The sequence below is a fragment of the Aspergillus fijiensis genome (assembly GCF_003184825.1).
Source record: "Aspergillus fijiensis CBS 313.89 unplaced genomic scaffold BO72scaffold_44, whole genome shotgun sequence".
Lineage (NCBI taxonomy): Eukaryota > Fungi > Ascomycota > Eurotiomycetes > Eurotiales > Aspergillaceae > Aspergillus > Aspergillus fijiensis.
Genome location: NW_024469020.1, coordinates 57,298 through 77,439, shown reverse-complemented (window position 1 = coordinate 77,439; position 20,142 = coordinate 57,298). Strand labels below are relative to the sequence as shown.

The 20,142-nt window shown below is 51.3% G+C and overlaps 8 protein-coding genes across 8 annotated transcripts; 5 read left to right on the top strand and 3 right to left on the bottom strand.

Annotated features, from left to right (window-relative positions):
* Window positions 1–84: 84 nt before the first annotated feature.
* On the bottom strand, window positions 85–2,148 carry BO72DRAFT_409350 (metalloendopeptidase WSS1). Its single transcript, XM_040942402.1, has 2 exons — window positions 1,509–2,148; window positions 85–1,442 (listed from the first exon to the last, which is right to left on the bottom strand). The coding sequence occupies exons 1-2, from the start codon at window positions 1,790–1,792 to the stop codon at window positions 458–460; spliced, it is 1,269 nt and encodes a 422-aa protein (XP_040798841.1). The 5' UTR covers window positions 1,793–2,148; the 3' UTR covers window positions 85–457.
* Window positions 2,149–2,810: 662 nt separating this feature from the next.
* On the top strand, window positions 2,811–3,430 carry BO72DRAFT_529790 (uncharacterized protein; the record flags this gene model as incomplete). Its single annotated transcript, XM_040950261.1, has 3 exons — window positions 2,811–2,840; window positions 2,920–2,986; window positions 3,078–3,430. 3 exons carry the CDS (start codon window positions 2,811–2,813, stop codon window positions 3,308–3,310), a joined length of 330 nt encoding a protein of 109 aa, XP_040798840.1. The 3' UTR covers window positions 3,311–3,430.
* Window positions 3,431–3,681: 251 nt separating this feature from the next.
* On the bottom strand, window positions 3,682–7,399 carry BO72DRAFT_409348 (CHAT domain-containing protein). The gene has a single exon (XM_040942401.1). The coding sequence runs from the start codon at window positions 7,361–7,363 to the stop codon at window positions 3,836–3,838; it is 3,528 nt and encodes a 1,175-aa protein (XP_040798839.1). The 5' UTR covers window positions 7,364–7,399; the 3' UTR covers window positions 3,682–3,835.
* A 687-nt stretch (window positions 7,400–8,086) lies between these two features.
* BO72DRAFT_409345 (uncharacterized protein) lies at window positions 8,087–9,439 on the top strand. Its single transcript, XM_040942400.1, has 3 exons — window positions 8,087–8,355; window positions 8,413–8,598; window positions 8,663–9,439. Exons 1-3 carry the CDS (start codon window positions 8,219–8,221, stop codon window positions 9,288–9,290), a joined length of 951 nt encoding a protein of 316 aa, XP_040798838.1. The 5' UTR covers window positions 8,087–8,218; the 3' UTR covers window positions 9,291–9,439.
* A 231-nt stretch (window positions 9,440–9,670) lies between these two features.
* On the top strand, window positions 9,671–11,560 carry BO72DRAFT_450276 (DUF1776 domain-containing protein). The gene is made up of 4 exons (XM_040945216.1): window positions 9,671–9,760; window positions 9,829–10,171; window positions 10,232–10,395; window positions 10,466–11,560. Exons 1-4 carry the CDS (start codon window positions 9,728–9,730, stop codon window positions 11,369–11,371), a joined length of 1,446 nt encoding a protein of 481 aa, XP_040798837.1. The 5' UTR covers window positions 9,671–9,727; the 3' UTR covers window positions 11,372–11,560.
* On the bottom strand, window positions 11,561–13,166 carry BO72DRAFT_529786 (uncharacterized protein). The gene is made up of 2 exons (XM_040950260.1): window positions 12,202–13,166; window positions 11,561–12,078 (listed from the first exon to the last, which is right to left on the bottom strand). The coding sequence occupies exons 1-2, from the start codon at window positions 12,667–12,669 to the stop codon at window positions 11,689–11,691; spliced, it is 858 nt and encodes a 285-aa protein (XP_040798836.1). The 5' UTR covers window positions 12,670–13,166; the 3' UTR covers window positions 11,561–11,688.
* A 1,925-nt stretch (window positions 13,167–15,091) lies between these two features.
* BO72DRAFT_189828 (uncharacterized protein) lies at window positions 15,092–15,654 on the top strand. The gene has a single exon (XM_040939529.1). It carries the CDS (start codon window positions 15,241–15,243, stop codon window positions 15,523–15,525), a length of 285 nt encoding a protein of 94 aa, XP_040798835.1. The 5' UTR covers window positions 15,092–15,240; the 3' UTR covers window positions 15,526–15,654.
* A 348-nt stretch (window positions 15,655–16,002) lies between these two features.
* Window positions 16,003–18,637, top strand: BO72DRAFT_189818 (uncharacterized protein). Its single transcript, XM_040939528.1, has 2 exons — window positions 16,003–18,278; window positions 18,340–18,637. The coding sequence occupies exons 1-2, from the start codon at window positions 16,117–16,119 to the stop codon at window positions 18,500–18,502; spliced, it is 2,325 nt and encodes a 774-aa protein (XP_040798834.1). The 5' UTR covers window positions 16,003–16,116; the 3' UTR covers window positions 18,503–18,637.
* The last annotated feature ends 1,505 nt before the right edge of the window (window positions 18,638–20,142 follow it).

Here is a 20,142-nt window from a genome sequence, read left to right as displayed (position 1 = left end):
AGCTGGATGGTGGATAGTTAGTTAGTTAACTTAACTAAACTTACTAACTATGAGTTACTGATTTGGGTAACAAGTCAACAGCTTAGTACTTATAAACCTGCATGTGTTCGAATTCAAGGTTCGGTGATTGGAAATAGTATTTTGTGCTAACTCAAAATCTGTCAGTTACCGCGAGAGCCGGGAAGTAGGGTTGTGGTTGTCCTTGTTGTTAGGTTGAGAGCTACGCATGCTTTTGGAGGACAGTAACTCTGCTCAGTCAAGAGGTGATCAGTTACGAGCAACATTTGTCATGAGATGGATCTTCTCTTTCGACATTCGTAGGAAATTTATAGAGGTTGAAATTATCTTTCCCCGAGTCTCGATGGAAAATATTGCTAGTCATGGTATCTCTCTCGAAGCGAAATTTGTGACACCAACGCCTATGCTAAGTGATGAAACCCCGAAGGGATTGCCAAAATTAGGACTCCTGCTTTGCTGTTCCGCAGCTGGAGCAAAACGCCCATTCAATTTCCATGAATGAGCCGCAAGCCCGACACGTCCGCCCCAATCGCCGCTTATTCGCCTGTTCTGGCTCCGTGGACGAGGGTGTTTTGACACGGCCCTTGCTCTTGGAAGTACCTTGCGAAGGGGACGACGGGGACTGGCCGATTGGCCGCTTCTTGCTCTTGCTCTTGCTCTTACTCTTGTCTGTTACATTGGCCGGACTGGTTATGATAGGTTCAGATACGGATCGGTTCGTCGAAGGCCGCGGCCGCTCCGAGGCGCAGGCATCACAGCAAAGAAACTCAGCAGGGTTCTCGAGCGTGCAGGTCGGACACGACCACGGCTGGTTGTACGACCCATCGTCTGATATCAGATTCTCCGGGTTCTGCTGATGCGACGATGCGTCCGGCCTGCTGCCATCTGCAGTCGGAGGCGGGGATAGTGTAGAACGAGGACCGGCAGGATTCTCCTGACTTGGAGGGATATACGAAGGTCCATACTTCTCGCGCTCCTCCTGCTCAATGAGATCGATGACCGCCTCCATGATCGCTCGCTCATTCGCATCGTCCTCTTCTGCCTTGGTTCGGAAGCCATTTCTGGACGCCTCCTCTGCCAGCTCGGCGCTATTGTCGGCGCCCGAGGCACAGCCCTTCATCACTTCGCTGCGTCGCTGTGCAGCAGCTGCAATGACTTGGCGCATGTCTGTACCACGTGCGATGGATGCGCCGCCGAGTCGCTGTCCCGACCCGGCGGAGAGAGACCGTCTCTGCTCGGCGGCGGCTCGGGCCCGTCGACGAGCTTCTTCCACGGGCATGTAGCGACCTCCTAAGCGATGACCCTTGGAAAGGAAGCCTTCGCCTGTATAACCCTTCATAGTGAGCTCCAGGTGCTCGTCCCGGAGCTGGTTCCATAGGGCATGGAATTTCTGATTATGTGGTCCATGCACAATATGACAGAGTCTGCAATATAAGTTAGCGACTGGATTTTGCATTGGGAGATTCAATGAGAGAGGGGGCTTCACTTACTCATGAAGCATAGTATCTACAATAGAATCCATGGGTAGGAACTGACGGTCGTCCCCAGCACGACGAAGTCGTAAGCAGATCTTTTGGCCATGGTTGTAATTAAGACCAAGAAGATGTCGATCTTGCGGATTCAACTCGGTCAGTAACCCGACCTTCCATTGTCGTCGGCGCATAATAGGCTTGACTATGGAAGCTACCTTCTGAAGCATGAGGAGTGCTTCGTCAGCCCGGGGACGCCTCTTGTCATGGCGGTATTCAGAGATGAGCGGATCTAGTTCGTGCATGGTGGCAAATGTGCTTGACAGTCAGGTAGCTGAAATGTATCCGCGCTGTAGTGCTAAGCCGAGATAACTCTGGGAAGAAAGCAGATGATCGAGTGAAAGTTATGTGATGAGAATATTAAGACGGTATGAAGTATTTATGTGCGAGGAACCTATTGCAGGTGCAAGCTACTACTTCCGCCACCCAGGAAATTCACATTTAAGAACCGATCACCAAAAGAGAGGCCTAAAGCTGCTAGAAAATAGGGACACAAGGATGCCCAGAGGTAAATGAAGGGAAGAAGTGAGATACTCCGGCCATAAATCAAATCACATTGAAGAAAGATAGTGAGTACTAAAGTTAGTAGGCAGAAAGAAAGGTGTTTCAACAATGCATGGATGGAAGGGACTGGCAGCCCGGATTGCTAATCGCCAGGCGACCTCAGGCACTCAGGCTTTCTACTATGTCACGTGCATTCACTGTATAGATCTGCAACCCTCTTCATCTGTGGCAGTCCCATGATAATCTCCTCCTAGTCATGGAAAAAATATACGTTTACCAGGAAGACAGCCATAGTGAGCTTAGTTTAGAGAAAGGATGCCATGAAGCTTGTGCTGGAATATAATTTTTGTGGTCATCAATTCGACGAAGGATCTTGATATGCAACCCCAAAGCAAATCTTCATTAGAGACAATTCAGCAGCTTCACAAGGAGACAGATACTGCGTGTGAAGACCAGCGCAAACAGCATGAGTCCTCTCTATTCGTGTTACGTCCCCGGCACTTTGTCTTCCAACCCTTAGTGAATGCATTGCTATGGTGGAACTAGTAAGCTACATTCACACTAAACTCTTGTCTACTTAATTTCTCTCCTCTTATCCTTGAGACACCCACTGATCCCATCTCTCCTCCTCCCAGTCATCCCTCAACAAGCTACAAGCCCCTACTCTACGTAACCCATATCATCGAACACACTCTTCGGACTAGATCACAACTCCACAGCATCTCCACCCGAGACAATCGCCAGTTGCCAACCGCCAAGATGCGTTGGACCGACGAAAACGAACAGATTGTACAGTCTTTCCCCTCCTATCTCTCCTTCCCTCCCAGTTCTGGTGTATACTAACAGTGACTCTCCTTCTGCTTCCCAGCTCTGGAAGCTCATCTTCGAGACCCAAACCATCACCCTCGACCTGGACAAAGTCGCTCAGGCATGGCGTAAGTCAAACTCACCACTAAACCCTCCAGATCTACTACATAAATGTCCAATATACCACGATTTCGGAAGCTAATCAATCCAAATCCACAGCCGGAGATGACAAGCCCACTCCCAAGGCGATCGAAAGACACCTGGAGAAATACCGCAAGAGCGGAAGTGGAGTCGGCTTCCAGAAAGGCCAGCAGAAGCGAGCTGACACCGAAGCCGGACCGGCGACTCCTAACAAGAAACGCAAGAAGGCTGCTAAGAGTGCCAAGGCTGGCAAGGACGAGGAGGAGGATAAGGCGCCTGCTGCTGGTGCTGCTGCGGGCGATGAAGAGTGAAGCTCGTGATGAACAAGATGGGAGGACATTTCAGCGGGTTGCAAAGGTTGGGGAAGCTTATGAAGATTGGTGAAGGGGATTCAGTATTGAGAATAATCTGGGCGGTGTTTGGAGAGCGCGGTTCTGAGATGTTCAGAGCGAAGCGTTATCTGGTTGACTACCTTGGCTTATTACCATAGTCGCTGAACCGGTCTGGAACAAACTTGCACCGGATGGTCAGACAATGCATGCTTTGCAAGTTTAATGAGCTCCATCTTACCCTTTCTTGCTATGGCTGCCTCGGTAATTCATTATGTTCATTGTGATAGTATCTTTTTCTATAATAGAAAAATATGTGCCCCTGCCTCGTAGCGGTCCTTCGGGGCAACTCTCATTTTTCCTCCACGAGCCAGGAACTGCTTTCATAACTCTTTGGCATGCCATACTTTGGGAACTCAACTTACAAAATCATCGGTATCATTAAATCCACCCACTACACCTATAGCAGAGATACGATAAATTTCAACAGTAGAATCAACGCTGTCACTAAACCTCCAGATGAGACAGGCGATGTCCGCCACTGCCCATCAGCATGAATGGTGCCCAGTAAAACGGACTCGTCCAGTCCAGTTGATCCAATATCATCTTGGACATCTGAAGCAGCCACTCTGCATCCGGCACGAACTCATCAGGACGAGGACCTCCGTCGTTAGTTGTTTCCGAGGTCCATGATTCCAGTAGATTATCCACAAATTGGCTCGCCTTCCAACTGTCAAAGTGGAGAAGCTCAGTCTGAGCATCCCTCAATGCATCCGCCAGTGAGAAATGCTTCTTTTCTTTGAGGTTCCGATAAAAGATTGTCATCATCAGCATGGATGCAAAGTCGCTGACTTCCCACAGTGTACCCATGAAGGCTTGACATCCGGTGCCAAGCACGACGTGAGAGAAGGCCAAAACCTCACTGCCAATGGTTGCTTTTCCGAGTCCACTCAAACATGCCGCGAAGACTATGAGATCTGCCTTGCTTTCGATCTCGGATAGATCCAGAACCCGGAAGTCCTCTCCGATCGAGATCGACGACATAAGAGGATTCTTGAAATCCACCTTGCCGTGAGTTCCGATGTGTAGGACGGACGATATACCCCTGATATATTCGCGAAAGTTCTTTCGTGAGAGACGCGACGCTTCAATTGGCCAGGTGGAGAATATCCGGGCGATGTTTACTGCCTCGATACCTGCCATGTGCAGATCATCCTCATTTCCGGCTCTTGTTTCTGCGGACGAGGATTCGACAGGCGACTTCGCAAACACCGTTACTGTTGGTTCCGATAATCGCGACGCCGACTGCCGCTGAGAGACATAGTACAAAACTGTCAGACTGGGGATTTGTGATACCGATGCATGTACAATCAATGGTTTGCCATCGAAGAGAAGGGCAGAGAAAGGAAATGCTGTGAAAGGCTCAGACACGGAAAAGATGACATGCGACTTCAGTTTGATCGTGCCTGCAAACGGCGTCAACAATACTGAGGATATCTCTGCGGACAACTCGTTGAGAACCCGCTTGCGGGTGTCTTCCTCCTCCCCTCGATACCCGGTCATTTCTCTGAGAATCTGCATAAACCGCATGGCAGGCATCTGCATGTCAACAGAGCGCGCAGCTCCGTGGTGAACTTTCTGAATTCCGTTCCTGGTAATCGCAAATGCCACAAAGCCTTGACCCCCAAAGGTGGCCTCTATCACTACTGCATCATCGTTAATATTTTGATAAAGTAACTGGGGCTCAACTGTAGAGCTCGCTGCAGCAATAAACCCAGTAGTAGCTGAAGAACTCCCGCTGCCTTCCAATTCACCAATCTCTTTCTGAAGCTGAGAGAGTTCTTCTTCTTGCTCGGAGCTGGGGCGGTCTAGAGCGAGCAGCACTCTGAGGGCTCGTTGCTTATATATGGCTTCCGAAAGTAAAGCCATTCTTTTGTCAGACTCTCCTTCGTCACCCGATCCAACTTGTAATGAGTCTAGTACAACACGAGCTCTGCTTTCTTCTAGGAAAAGCAATGCATGTTCTGGCCAGGAGATACTTCCAGGATGTCCATGCTTATACTGAGTCAACACGGCCAGCGGAACACCGGCCTCCTGGCAACGAAGACAGGCGCGTGCTAGATCCAAAAATACTTCGTAAGTCCACCTAGACATTGAGTTTCCAATCCTGGCATCAACATCAGTAGTATGTGTACGGCGGAGCTCAATGAGCTGACGTGCCTCGAGTAAGTGACGAAAGGCTTTTTGAGGGCAATGATTATTGAGCAAAATTGTGCCATAGTTCCCGAGTCGGTAAGAGTAATTGTAGATATTCTCGAAGGTCCAGCTGAAGAAATCCGGAACTATTTTTGTGATCAGATTGGCTACCCTGAATGCCCTGTCTAAGTCGTTTCCATGGATTGTAAACATCAGAGCATTCTCAGCTATAGCGGGGAAGGTGGTTTTAAGCGCCCTCCCCTGGAGATATTCTTCCAGGCTTCCTCCAAAGAGCATGTTATCACTGATGCCGTCCAGTATAGACCGGGCTTTGGCTCGGTCTCCGATGTGAGCACAAGCCAATATGCGGTACAAATCTCGCGTGTAAACCAGCTCCATCTGTTCAGCATCGCTCACAAAGCGGCGAAGAGTCTTTCTAGCTCTATCAACGTTTCCTTCCATAAGGTCTTCACGACTCTTGATATCAGCCGAAGCATACCTGAGTCTGATTGCATGATGAGCCATTGTTTCTTTCCACAACCCTCTTAGCCTAGTCTGGGAGTATCCGAATTCGGGGAGTGATAGGCCAGAGCCATTTTTCTGCTCGATAGTTGCGATAAAGTGCTGAAAGCTTTCATCCTGCTCAACAAAACCAGAAAGCTTCTTCTGCCAGTTTTCGAGGGCTTGGAAATCCTCTAGGCGAAGGAATATTTGGCTTATATTGGTCTCAAACGTCCAAAGCGTATTGAACTTACTCGCAAGTACGGTCTTCCGGTCAGCCATCCCCAACGACGTATCGGGTGCATCATTCAAGATTCTGTCGTATGTGTCACTGACAGAATCTATCATAGCGAGCGCCCTGGGTGCCACTATCTTTACTGCTGTGTCGTTGAACATATCGTGGTACGCCGCTGCCCGAGACATCAGAGTCTGAAATTTTGGAATCACATCGTTGATAGCATCAAACACCTCATATGCACACTCCCAGGCAGAAAGAGCAGTATCTAATCTGCCAAACCTATTCCACTCATGGTAAGCGAAGCGCATCATGAGGAGCCCGAGGCCATGTGCCATCAGTTCGTTTCTGGCTTCGACTCCCCACTTTCCAATGTCTTGCGCCATGGCTTTAGTCTTGCTTACCTCTCCTCTCGTTATACTGAGAAGAATTCGGTGAGCATCAGCTAATCGAGTATTGGCCTCGTCTCTGGCAAAGAGAGCATGTGCTTGGCGCAACTTTTCCTCGGCCTCATCAAGTAAGCCAACGCTCTGTTTATTCGCGCCGCGGAGATGACGTTGTTCGTTGTGTAAGCAGCAGGCCTGCCGAAGCAATGTTGCGGCCTGACCTCTCTTGCACTTCCCCTTCTGAAAGAGACTCAGCGCCGATGCGTAGCAATCCCTCGCCTGTGATGTGTAGTCGAATTTGAGATCGAAATCAATGGGATCCCATAGGGTATCCCCCCCGACTGCTGATGAAGATTCTACGAGTACCATATTGAGAGAGATTGGGCTTGCAAATGAAGGGCTCAAAAAAGCATCGCCTTCCATAAGCTTGCAGTTGGCCATTCCCACCTGGTCTCCTCGGCCTTCGTACACTCGAAATAGGTCCATCAAAGCAGCTGCCTGGTTTGGATGTTGACAGGCTATGTGTAAATCGACTATTGCCCGCGACAAATATTCGGCGATGGTAGTTGCACCCCCAGATTCTGCCAGGTCCCGGTAGTTGATCAAGAACTTGGCGCTCTCCGGAATGACTGTTTGCCAGTCCAAAGTATCAGAGCGCTTCGACGGAAGACCTGGGAATAATGGATGATATGTAGACACCAAGTTCCTTGTTTGCATCGGCAACCATTGCACCGCGCCTAGTATTTGACAGAGAAATTGATCACGAGGACTGCCCGAAGGGAAGTGTCGCTGGAAATTCTCTGTAAACTTGGCCATCATAGCATTTGGTCCAATAATGTCGCAGAGGGTGTTGAGATTGATAGGTCTTCCTCTCTCGTGGAAGAAGCGAAGCGAGGGTGGATAGCGCCGATAGTGATCGCATAGTAGAGTGTAGTTGGTATAGCGCAGACCCCATTCTGGAGGTAGCTGGCCGAGAAGATTGTACAGAATGTTCAAGCTTTCCTGGGCGTCTCGTAACCTGCCTGTCAGAATGGAGTAAATGGACAAGCATCGCAGGTATTCTGCGTAAGGCTCTGGCTCAGGAGTGGGGTCACTTGGCTTGGCTTGCTGCAATGCCTCCCAAGCAGCATCCAAATCCCCGCGATATTCCTCGGCGAAAAGTGATCGACCGCAAAGGTCGAGAAAGAGTTCAAAGTCCATGACCGTTGCGTTTGCTAGTGTGGTTTTCGTGCAGGCTTTCAGCAGTCAAGCATGTCAAGAAGAGAAGTCAGAAACCCTCTGGGATGAGGGAGTCTGAAAATGATGATGAACTCGCTAAGATTGTTTGCTTAGGCTGCCTTCGCCAGGAATTACTCGATCTGGCAGGAATGGGGATGGATTTCAGCCGCACTGATCGAGCCCCGCGCGGGCCGCCATGTCAAGACATGTCAAGACATGTCAGGAAGATGTTAAGATATCCACTGGACCCATAAACACCTTGTTATCAATTAACTCTAATTGTGAAAATCTTACGCCACTCCGTACTGCACTGGACATTATCCTCCAGAGTCAAGCTTCTCCATTTTACAAATCATGGCAGCGAGTGACGACTCTTCCTTCTATCTCTATGGAGTGGGCGAGAAACCAGAGGCTTTGACCCTTGGTTCCTTGGTGCTGGAAAAGTATTGGCAGCCACTGGCAGCGCGTCACTATACTCATGATCTGCTCAGGTAAGGCAGTCAACGTCAACCTAAGCACCTTACAGTGTTAGCTAACTATTTGCGCAGTGAGGAGGCTTTGCAAGAACATACTTATGCAAGTGACTTCGCCAATGTGGTCTTTCGTGGTTCCTCTCGCACTTCTCCTGGTTTTGGTCTCAGCGGTGGCGATATAATTGATCTCCGTCTAGCATATAACAAGGAGCTCGAGCGTATAGTCACCGCAAGGAAGGGGAGGCGGATTATTCTGAAAGAGTATGTCAATCTGCTGCCCATACAGATGATTCATGAATTGCTCAGACTCACATATGGGTCATAGTCCGGAATCCTTCCTTATGACTTCGGTTCTCAATACTCCACAAGCACAGCAGAAACTCAAACTTTGGCTCTCCGCAGCCCGCAGTTCCTATCTTCTCAACTTCAAATTCGCGCGCCGCCCGAAGATCTGGTTTCTTACCGGTCTATATCTTCTGGAAAGTACCCGCACGATTGTGTCACGGAGCCAGTCAAATCAAGTCTCGGTAGGCATCTCATCTGCGGTCATTGGGGCACTGTCGAGTGTGCCTGTGGGCGGCTCGGTGAAGCTGGGCCAGGGTACATCTTGGGAGGTTGCCATGGAGGTTGAAGATGAGCACGTCTGGGCAGCTCAGTTCCGGTTGCTGGATGCCAAGTTTATCAAATTGGGTAGCAATGGTGTGGACGGGGTTACGCTGCCAATGTCGATGGGGCTATATCGAGACATCATGTCGGTGAACACAGTTCGTGGTGGAGGAAGAGATGGAGTTGAGTTGCAACTCCTGGGTCAAGAAGATGAAGAAGATGATGGAGATGAGCAGGAGAATGACTCGGGCGACGATCAGGACAGCCAGGAGATGGCGGAGTATGAGAAGCGGCTGGAGGATACCATTCGGTTGTTCGAGAAGGCGCCGAAGCGCTTGCTGGGGTAGCTATGCTCCATAGGTCCACGGCTAGTTTGTATCTTTTGACATTAGGAAACACAGCAGAATTGTGTACGTTGAGTTCCGTCTGAAGTGGCGTGCACAATCGTCATGTTTGTGGTTGGAACATAGTACCAAATATACACATATACTTCTGGCTTTCGATAAGGCTATACTTGCAGCATGAGTGTGTCATCCAGACTGAACGTGATTAGTTCAAGATGAAATCAAAGTATCGAAGGTAGTGACACATCAACACGCCAATATTTGATGAATACATATACAGGAATGATCGGGGATGGTCCATCCATAGGGCGAAGACGCTCATGTGACCGGCCCGCCGATAAGTTGGAGGATCCAGTTTATTCCTCGATCTTTTTATCCACCACCCACCCCCATCTCCATCCAACGGCTGCCCCGTTTGAGTGCAGCAAACCATCATCACCATGACCAGTGACGACCAGTTCTTTTTCGACTATGTGAGCTCTACTCTTCTAGCCTGCACATTTACCGCGCACTGACACGATTTTCTTCTTGCTTGTCGCAGCTGGCATCGATACCGCATGACGTAAGGCGATATTCTCATCAGGTCGCCGATTCTATCGATCGTCAAGTCGACCACGCCGCAAACGCAATTCGTGATACCCTCTCCAATCAGACATGGCTGCCTCCTACGGTCCGCCCTTCACCCAAGTACCGACCAAACCCGGTCATATCACAGTCTTTGGTTGATCGCGTGCATGGTTGGGTTTTGCATAACCGAGCATGGAGCGCGGCGATCCTCGCCTTCGTTGGAACCACCTGCGTCCTATATTATGGCAACAAAAAGTTTAATGGGAAACGGCGGCGAGCAAGGAGGGCCGGGAATGGCGCCCGCAAGGAGATCGTGGGTATGCATGGGACCAGAACCTGAATGAAAAGCTGCGCAAACATCTAACTTGTCGCAATAGTTATCGCGGGATCGGCGCACGAACCGATGACTCGAGCGATCGCATCTGATCTTGAGCGTCGGGGATACATCGTCTATGTTACAGTCTCGTCCAGCGACGAAGAACAGATCATCCGAAGCGAAAGTCGCGAAGACATCCGGTCCCTCTGGCTTGACCTCTCCACCGTAAGAGCGAAACACTACTTCCAATTCCGTCTCCAAACACCCTTGACTAACGCAACCATCACGGCCACAGACATCCCCCAACCCGTCTGGAATCCACCCCTCCCTCAGCGAAATCCACACTCTCATCACCCAACCACAATCTCCCATCGCCGGCCTCCAGCCTCACACCTGCCAGCTGAGCGGGCTCATCCTAGTCCCCTCGCCCAACTACACCAGCGGCCCCGTCGCGACAATCCCGCCGTCAACCTGGATCGACACAATTAACACGCGCCTTCTCTCCCCTATCCTCACCACACAACTATTCCTCCCCCTCCTCCATGTCCGCAACAATCACAGCACCATCATTGTCGCCTACCCCACAATCTCCTCGTCTCTCTCCGCGCCCTTCAGCGGGCCGGAAGTCGCGACCATCCGCGCGCTGTCCGGGTTCGCCACCTCCCTCCGCCGCGAGTTGACATCCAATTCGAACCTCCACGTTGTCGAGCTGAAGCTCGGCAACATCGACCTCGGACCATCATACCGGACCCCGCAGGGCCACATCGCCGGCACGGAGGTGCTGGGCTGGAGCGTCCAGCAGCGCTCGCTGTATGCATCGCAGTACTTGGATAGCATTGAGGCGCGGCCCGCCGCGTCGGCAGGCCCGAGTCTCATCCGAGGATCTTCTGCACGCACCCTGCATTACGCTGTGCAGGATGCGTTGGAGGCGCCGGCCAAGAATGTGTTCGGCCGGCGCGGCAGCAAGAAGGCCGTCATGTATGTCGGTCGGGGCGCAAGGACGTACAGCATAATCGGGGACTGGATACCCGCAGGATTGGTGGGTTGGATGTTGGGATTGCGGTCGTCGTCGCAGCAGCAGCAACAGCAGCAGCTCCATCACCACTTTCAACCGCAGCAGACGACTTCCTCATCGTCGCCACGGGAAAGTTCGACCAGCGCGGGGAGTAGCAGTGAGACGAGCAGCTGGGAGCGGCTTTGATAAACTGCCGACATCCCGTGAATCTCGCTAAATTTATAAATTGGGGGATACCTTTTCCCCCAATACCCATCCTCACCTTGGCTATCGCTGTGAGCTTTTTCTTGGATCTAATACCATTCTCATCTCATCTCATCATATCAGATCATATCCCGCAAGTATGCATTATAATGAAGCTATGAATGTTACCCGAAACCACAGAAACCATAGTTCTCTGGTCATAGAAAACCAATCGCTCCCCTTTCTTTTAAACATTACAATATGATTCCCCCTACATTTGCCCCCTGCCCATAGCTATCCCACCCCAGCTGTGATCTGTTTCAAACCTGCAAAGTAGAAACCTCGACCACCTCCGGCTGCTCATCCTCTACCACCACCTTCCCCGAATCGCGCACCGACCGCTTCACCTTCCCATGCGTCAACCGGCGCCGCAACCAGATGGCGCCCCACGACAGGAAAAAGAACACCAGGATTGCCGCGAGAATGGCAAAGCAGTAGCCGGTGACCTTGCCGCTGTGCTGGCCATGGGCGCCGGGGTCGAGGAAACTGTAGGTGTAGAAGCCCTCGGTATGATAGGTGAGGTAGGCCAACGAGACGTAGAGCAGGAGGATGAAGATGAGGACGGCCAAGCTGAGGAAGGGGTGGGGGTTAGTGGTGGCGAGGATAATCTCCAGCAGGGCATAGAGGGAGTTGAGGCCGTGTTGGGAGATCTTTACGACATCATTGGATCAGTTTCTGACGAGAACAATGCACTCGTGTTCGTTTTCTCGGGTTCAGGTTGGGAACAAAGAAGAACGAAACTCTGTTACACAAGGTCTTGGGGATCAACTTACGTTCTGCCAAGCAGGCTCGACGGTGGTATACCACGGCGGGGAGTAGAGGATCCCCCAGAAGACGACGGTGACGAGGAAAGGGTAGGTGGTGACGGTGGTGTAGAAGAGCCCGTGGAGGGCGCGCAGGGCGCGCGGCCCGCGGTTGAAGAGCACCGAGCGACCCGTCAAGGCGTAGCAGGTGGTGTGGATGGCGGCGGTGAGCATGTAGAAGCCGATGCCCCAGTAGGTCAGCCAGGTGAAGTAGCTGAAGCTCTCGCCGATCGCGTAGCGCTCGCCGTGCGTGCCGTACCAGCCCCAGATGGTGAAGATAGTGGTGAAGATGTAGAGGGCGATCAGGCCGCGCAGGCAGGCCAGCGCCAGCGGGGGAAGCAGCCACGATGTCTCGTAGACGTGCTTGTGGTCGAGCGCGGGGTCGACGCCCAGGAGGTCGTAGATCGACGGGTTCCGGAGTCGGTTCATGATGGACATGATGACTCTCCTGATCGTGCGTACAGCTGGCCTGTCTGTTGGGATTAGGGCTTTATTGAAGCTGATCGGTAGATCCTCTTTCTCCCCCACAGTGCGTCGTGAAGAAAAGAAACGTATAGGTAGGTAGGCAGGTAGGGAACCCTGAGGTTAGGTGTTTGCGCCAGGAAAAGAACGATACTTCAGCAAGACTCGACTGACTATCTGCCTATAGCCCAAATAGCAGAGATTTTATTAGGAGCTCCCATTGCGTGGAGAGTCGGAGTCCTTTCCTTTCCTTTCCTTTCCTTAGTTTAGTTGTTCGAATGTCTTTATTAACCTCGTGCTGCTAAAGCCTAAGCTTCTGCGGAGTACGGCCGAGTTCGGCGCTGATTGGACGGGAGAGAGAGTCTTTGTCTCCGCTGGAGATGAAGAACCGCGTTTGCTCCTCCCACTAAACTAAGGCCAGCTGATCGGTGTTACATACCTTATTACTTATCGTGGTCTCTGCTACCTTTTCGTTCCTTTTTTTTTTTTTTTTTTTTTTTCCTCCTCTCGCTCTCTCTTCATATATTTTCTCTTTCTGCCCCGACTCATCACGGTACTCCGGTGACTGACCGGGTGCGGACTGGTACTTAGGAACTAGACAGTACCCTAGCGCAGACTTTCCAATGGTGGGTGCTTAGGGCAGAGACTCAGAGACAGACAATTGAATTTGCTTGATGGTGCCTCCGGGCGGGCGGCCCTCCAGCATTCCAACGGCTGTCGTTCAGACGGACAGACGAACAACGGGGTTTGAGGGGGTCTTGTTGTGTCTCATGTCTGCAGCTCTTACCGTGACCTCCTTTCCCCTGTTGGATTCTCCTGTTGGTGCATAGTGCATAATGCATAGGAATTAGCTACCTTGTAAGTTAATCGATCGATGTTGGTCTTGATGGCAACAAGAGAAGCAATGTCATAGTGAGCACTGCGAAATTCCAACTCTCATCCATCCCATCATCATATGTGACGGGACTCATGGAACCCGTGACTGGCGGATGCTGGGCTGTCTCAATCTGGATTTTCCCCCGGCGTCTTGAATTCCGGCCGAAGGACAACCAATCACGGTTCAACTGTGCCTGGTTTCGAACCCCCCCCAAACCAGAAAAAAGCAATCTAGACCGGAGACACTGCAGTATCGATAGATTAATCAGGCAATGAGATCTTGAAGCCTTGGAGCCACTTGGAAGGCTTTATTGACTCATCCCGCACAGCGAACCATGATCTCCATAAGGAAAATTTTTATGCTTGACAGTCCGAGTTGTGAGAGTTGTAAGTCCGGTTGGGTGAACTTCTGAAACAAAGGGGGAGGGGGAGAAAGAAGAGAAGAACAAACTTCAGGCTGCCCGTCCAGTATTTAAGTCTAAAGATTCTAAAGATACATACACTAGACAGTGCACCTGCCAGCAATGGCTGACTTTATGAATCTATTGCTTGAAAGGGGCCACTGCGAAGAGTTTAGTTGTAAATTATTCAACGAGGGTGCCTAACTGGTCGGATAGAAATCCCACTGCGCGTCCCTTACTGGGCATCCGACCTGCAGCGCCCAGCGATTAGTGGTGCTCAGTAAGTCAATAGTGAGTACGGAGTAGTGGTGGTGGTGATTTAGTCCAGGGAACCATGCAGCAGAAACGCAGTCCTAGAGAAACATGAAGCACCGCCAACAGCCACTCCATGGCAGCTCTTCTCCGCATCTCGCATCTATCTAAAGTCAAATAAACTCGAGCTGCCATTGCGACCGGGGGAATACGAAGAAACGGCAGGAGGAGAGGGGGGGGAAATAGAATTGAGAGGACATCGACTTATAAATAGTACAATGGAGTAACTCAAAGTCTGGTTCGGACTCCACTGAGCAGTCGCCTCCCCAAGGGTGAACCCGACTATCACCCAGTAGCGGTGCGTAGTGACTAGGTAGTGACAAGACCGCGCGACACTGGCCGATGTTTCGTGAATCGTGATGGGCGAAAGTTCGACCCATTGCTTCTAGAAGCTGGGGATTTCCCCGAGCGCCCTCAATAAACCGAACAATAATGCCACAGCCATCGATGCGGCCCCTGACTGATTCGGGTGGAGGATATGAAGAGCTAGAGGGGAACCTGGAAGAAAGCGGCACATCAATCAATACGTCTGAATGGCGACAGTCGCATTGAGACGTGGATACACCAGGAGATATAGAGACAATGCGATCTCTTGATTGATTTGAATAGTTGTAAGTTTGTCTGCCGTGTGCCCCTCCAGGGTAGAAAGACAGCTGGTTTATAAGTCACATAAGTATCAGAAAACCCACAAATATCGCCTATCTGGGAAAATCCTCTTTGGCTGGCTGGATCCATGCAAATGCCAAGCAGTGAGCAGCCCAGCCCATAACGTAAGGGTGAGAACTGAGGAGGAGAAGGAGAAGGGGGGGTGGAGGAGGAGAAGCTGTCATCATCATCTTTTTCTTTAGTGCTCAGCATGCAATACTTTACAGCGAATGAGTGTCTGTACAGTAATTGATTTCCCCCTGAAACGGGGCCGGCCCCTGCAGACTGCAGAACTGCAGCACTGCAGGCTGTAATGACGTTACGGGCGGCAGCAGCAGCAGCAGCAGCAGCGCAGTTAGCAGCAGAAAAGCGTGGAGACTGCCCAGAACACCGGTTCTGGTTTGGCGATCGTCAGGGCGTAACAAGTAACCGGCTCTCCCCCCAGTCGTTAGTTTCTTGGTCTCTTTCTCTCTTCCTCTCTCTCTTTGTCTTATTTTCTCCTCAATCTTTCTATTTTTCTTCTTTCTGCATACTTACATCCTGTGTTGTGTTTGTTCCTCGATCTAATTCCCCTCCCCTCCCCTCCCCTCACCCATGATGCTTCATTAGCATCGCTTCGTCTTGTCAGTACTGTACATATCACGGCCTTGTTACTACTCACCCACTTCTCTCGCCCAGTACGGTACAGGTCTCCAACACCCAACAGTTGTTTCTCACCACAGTCGCCGCCATCGCCGTCGCCGCCAGATAATCAACCGCGCCCCTCGTCTACTCCGTCTCCTGTTCTTCGTCCTGTTCTTCGGCTCCTGAATCCAGGCTCATTCGCTTCAAATTGCCTACTTGCGCCCAGTTCCCCTCACTTGCCGCAATCCTCGTTCCACCCCACGGGGCTGTCATTCCTTTTGTCGTCCGTCCACCGTTGTCCTCTGCAATTTCGCTCGGCGCACTTCCAACTCGCATCTACACCGACCGTATTCCAAGATCGCCTGTCGCACGCCCTGAAGTTAACGCTTGATTGTGCTCTCACTTCGCTTGTGCGAGTCGGTCGATTGTTTGCCAAATACCCAAACCATTGATCCTCAATTAATGGACCTGATTGCCTCACGAGTTGGAAATCGAGCTCTTGTGGTGACATTTGGATGAATTGGGTTCTGTGATCGCAGCAACTGGACGGACATCGGCTACGACCATGGCCGCCCGGCCCAGATTTGGTGAAATTCGCTCCCCCTCCCATGATACCCTCCGCAGCGGGGCGCCCTCCCCGCGCATTGAGCATTACGATGGTGAAATTCCTCCCGCGCTCTCCCCGCTCGATGCCTTTGCCGCCCAAGGCCGCCTTCTAGCCCGCCAGTTGGAGGAATCCGCTCGGAGGAACCGTCGCATGAGCCGATTACCTCCCTCCAGCGTGGCACGCTCCCTTTCGCAGCCACGACCGGGCTATTTTCGCTCGGCTTCTACTAGCGATGCTCGCGGGGGAAGGCGCAATGAATTGTCGAGACAGCCAACGCAGAAGATGAACCCCGAGGTGGAGGAGCCTAAGTTTCGCCCACAGTCCGAACATCCGCGGCTCAGCGCCATCTCACACCTGTCAAGTGAAGTACCAGATGAAACGGAGGCGCAGGAAGAACAACACGAGATGCCGGAGGAAACAGAAGATGACGATGCCACCCCGAGGAAGGAATCGACTGCTGATGTGTTTGACTTGCCCCGCTCCAATTCTCCGGACAATATCAGTGCATACAGTGCCCCCGAAGGACCCCGTCGCTTCTATTCCGTTGCCCCCTCCTGTGCTCCTTCGGAGAGCCGCACGCCTCCGGCAGGGGTGGTTGTGATGCCCCCATCTCGAACCTCGTCTACCGACTCAGCTTCTCATTTAAACATTCCGTCGCGTGGATTGACCCCGTCAGCCTCTCCTCTCTCGCGGCCATCGAGTGGTTCCCGAGGTGGTCAATTTGAGAGCTCGGATGATGATTATAGCAGCTCGACTGCCGGCTCGACGTTCTCGAAGCCACGAAAAATGTCCTCCAGCAGTGCGATGTCTATGCCTTACTCGCCCATGTCCAATGTTCAAATTCGGTCTCATCCTCGATCTCCATCCATAAGCTCGGAAACCTCAAACTACGGGGGTCTGTCTCGCCCGTCGTATAATTTCTCTCGGCCACTGAGTCGGTCTGGCACGAGTCTTTCGGCTCCCGGACCGGTGTGCTCATCGGATGGCATACAGAGCACCATTAACCGCGGACACAAGCCCAGCCCCATCAGGGTGCCGTCTCCATCCGATTTGGCGTTACATCCGCATGAGGATCCCTCATCAGCTGTGTCGTCTTACATTCATACAAAGTATGCTTTACCTCGAGGACGCGCCGTCTGCCGTGATTCGGTTGTCTTCTCAGGCCTGCAGACTCCGCACTTTGAATGGCAAGAACCGCTGTTTGAGAGTCCCGATCGCCAGGCCCCTGCGGAGTCCTCTCGATCTCGTCGTACTCCGTCCCCATCACCATCAGGCAAAGATTCAGTGGTTTCCAAGTCGCGCTCTATGCAGGAATCACCCAGCTCGTCTCGGAGGCTTTTGACCCCTGAGCCGCCGCTACCGCAGGCAACTTCTCTTGCGCCCAGCGATCGTACAACACCTCCAAGGCGGACATCCACCGAGTCTGCTACGGCAGAAATCATACCATCTGAGCCACCAGTGAGCGAACCTGCACCACCCGCGCAGTTGGAATCCGAAACAGCCAGGAATGACAATGCCAACGATACTACTTCTTCTGCTGGCTCTGAGTCCACTATTCGCCCGCAGACAGCCAGGACGCAGACTACATCAGCGCCCATCACAGCGGATGAGCACGTAACCAAGGGTATCGAATGCCACGAGAAAGGATCCCTCAATGAATCTACGTACCACCTTCGCATAGCGGCCAAGCAGAATCATCCTACGGGGATGTTGCTCTATGCGTTAGCCTGCCGCCATGGCTGGGGAATGCGGCCGAATCAGCAAGAAGGTGTACGGTGGTTGCGCAAGGCTGTCGACTCCGTCGGATTAGAGCTTATGGATGACTCCAATCCGTCGATACCTGTCCGCATGAGAGAACTTCAGAAGGCTTACCGAGCCCAATTCGCCCTCAGTATCTACGAACTTGGCGTGAGTCATCTGAACGGGTGGGGTATCGAACAGGACAAGTCTTTGGCCTTACGCTGTTTCGAGATTGCGGGTCAATGGGGCGACGGTGATGCGCTCGCGGAGGCCGGGTTCTGTTACGCAGAAGGCATTGGCTGTAAGAAGGACCTGAAGAGGGCTGCGAAATTCTATCGCCAAGCGGAGGCAAAGGGAATCAACATGGTTGGGAATAGCTGGTACGTCATTAAAATGCATTGTGAGAAATGGACGTTTTTGGCTGACTATTCGTGTTTCCAGGATTTACAAGGACAAGTATATGTCGGACGACAACCCGAGCATCAATTCGCGCGGTCGTGGCCGCAGTCAACGATCTGGTACAACACCCGACAAGAAAAATCGCAGCAAGTCCCGCACTCGCAGTCTCTTCCACCGGAAGAAATCAGTTGCTACTGAGGCCTGAAATCTGTGCTGCCTTCTTTCGAGATCAAAGCGTTCACTAGCAACTGAAAAAAAGCCGTGTCCTACCTCCTCAAGGTGTCGGTAGTATCATTGCACATGTTTGGTTTGTGACATTCACGTTTGTCACCTTATCTTCTTCGTTACATATTCTATCCCCCCCCCCCCCCCCCCCCCTTTTTATTTTCAAGTATCTACTTGCCTTGTTGCGACATCGACCCCGTGAGGTACATTTCACCCATTCCTACTGTTCCCATTCATTTTTTCTCATTTTATGCTCCCTTGTGGCTCAATCATGCTTCCCCCGTCGATTTTCACTTGCAACTTGCTTGGCAAATCGAAAATTTCGACTTGGTCTTCTGCGTCTCCCAGGCCTTTGCTGTGGGTCAGTGTTTCTCTTCGTCTCACCATTTCATCCCTATCTTTGAGCAGGCCTTGCCAACTGCTCCGAATGCTGGCCCGGAGAACGATCATGCATCAGTTCTCTGGGAACCAATTTGCGGGCATCGATATTCGTTTCTTGGATACCCATCATTAGCCCTTAATCACTGTGTGATATTTCGATTCGTGACTCTCCTTTGTTTAACTGACTCCGACCTTGCAACCCTCTGGGTCCCACACTTTCGTTCCATCCTGTCTATCTTCTCAAGTACCTTTTTTTTTTACCCAGAATATATCTTATCCTCTAAGTAGCCGAGTGAGTGTTATCGGCAACGTCCAAGCTGGTGAAACGATTTATCTTATTTATTGCAATTGGACAGCAGCAGCAGTTCCTCTGCCATGGGTGCGCATGGTCCCTGCTTGGCCGCGTATTTAATTTAAATCTTCAAGGTTCCATTGTCTAGTGCCTGGGCTTGGCTGGGTATGATTGCAGCCATGGTTAATTTGGGACTGCAGGGAATATGAAACCACCGTCGAGGCTTCAGTTTGGGACTTTGACTGAGAATCGAAGTGATGTAGAATGCGATGCTACGGCGAGAAAAGCAGTTTTGGATTTAAGTATGTCACACAACTTAAAAGGAAATTGGTTTGAGAGTTTCAGGATTGAGAAGATTAACTTTTTATTGTCACTTTTACTTTCAGTCATGGGAGAGAAGCAAATCGGGAGGGGAGGAGGGGAGATTCGGAAAAGGGAAAAAGAGTGGAAATGGGAAGGGCTGGACTGGACCGTGACTACAACTAATAAACTAACTAACAAACTAACTAGTAACTAACAGACAGTTCTAAAAGAGACTCTATATGGAAGGCGGGAACTTACTCGGGCGGGGGTGTCCGCGTGCCCGCTTACATTCCTTTCTTCCCTCCTCCTCTTCCTCTTCCCTCCGTTCCCTCCCTTACCATCATCAATCATCAATTACCATCCTTCACTTCTCCACCCTCATCAATCTGTCGCTCGCTTGTCTGATTGGCAATCTCCGTGACTTTCCGGGGTTTCCAAGACATGTCTACGAACATCCCTGGACTTCCAACTCCTGCCCATTATTGGTTGCAGATCGTCAGAGCCATCGGAGCAGTGGCCGAAAGCAGTCACAGCAGCCACACTACTTAAGGGATTGTCCAGGGATTGTCGCTTTTATTGATTAAATGGGATTCATTGGAAATTCCTCTAGCAGTTTAGTTGCATCGCTCCGGCGGTTCTGTCCC

What these genes read in the sequence shown, in the direction of transcription:
- BO72DRAFT_529786 (XM_040950260.1), bottom strand. Translation starts at nt 12,669, where the DNA reads ATGTCCATCATGAACCGACTCCGGAACCCGTCGATCTACGACCTCCTG. An exon ending in TCGAGCCTGCTTGGCAGAAC is followed by an intron (nt 12,079 to 12,201) that starts GTAAGTTGATCC and finishes GATGTCGTAAAG; the next exon opens with ATCTCCCAACACGGCCTCAA.
- BO72DRAFT_189828 (XM_040939529.1), top strand. Translation starts at nt 15,241, where the DNA reads ATGACGTTACGGGCGGCAGCAGCAGCAGCAGCAGCAGCGCAGTTAGCA.
- BO72DRAFT_189818 (XM_040939528.1), top strand. Translation starts at nt 16,117, where the DNA reads ATGGCCGCCCGGCCCAGATTTGGTGAAATTCGCTCCCCCTCCCATGAT. An exon ending in AACATGGTTGGGAATAGCTG is followed by an intron (nt 18,279 to 18,339) that starts GTACGTCATTAA and finishes TCGTGTTTCCAG; the next exon opens with GATTTACAAGGACAAGTATA.
- BO72DRAFT_450276 (XM_040945216.1), top strand. Translation starts at nt 9,728, where the DNA reads ATGACCAGTGACGACCAGTTCTTTTTCGACTAT. An exon ending in ACCAGTTCTTTTTCGACTAT is followed by an intron (nt 9,761 to 9,828) that starts GTGAGCTCTACT and finishes TGCTTGTCGCAG; the next exon opens with CTGGCATCGATACCGCATGA. An exon ending in TCTGGCTTGACCTCTCCACC is followed by an intron (nt 10,396 to 10,465) that starts GTAAGAGCGAAA and finishes TCACGGCCACAG; the next exon opens with ACATCCCCCAACCCGTCTGG.
- BO72DRAFT_409350 (XM_040942402.1), bottom strand. Translation starts at nt 1,792, where the DNA reads ATGCACGAACTAGATCCGCTCATCTCTGAATACCGCCATGACAAGAGG. An exon ending in GTAGATACTATGCTTCATGA is followed by an intron (nt 1,443 to 1,508) that starts GTAAGTGAAGCC and finishes CTTATATTGCAG; the next exon opens with ACTCTGTCATATTGTGCATG.
- BO72DRAFT_409348 (XM_040942401.1), bottom strand. Translation starts at nt 7,363, where the DNA reads ATGCAAACAAGGAACTTGGTGTCTACATATCATCCATTATTCCCAGGT.
- BO72DRAFT_409345 (XM_040942400.1), top strand. Translation starts at nt 8,219, where the DNA reads ATGGCAGCGAGTGACGACTCTTCCTTCTATCTCTATGGAGTGGGCGAG. An exon ending in TATACTCATGATCTGCTCAG is followed by an intron (nt 8,356 to 8,412) that starts GTAAGGCAGTCA and finishes CTATTTGCGCAG; the next exon opens with TGAGGAGGCTTTGCAAGAAC. An exon ending in AGGCGGATTATTCTGAAAGA is followed by an intron (nt 8,599 to 8,662) that starts GTATGTCAATCT and finishes TATGGGTCATAG; the next exon opens with TCCGGAATCCTTCCTTATGA.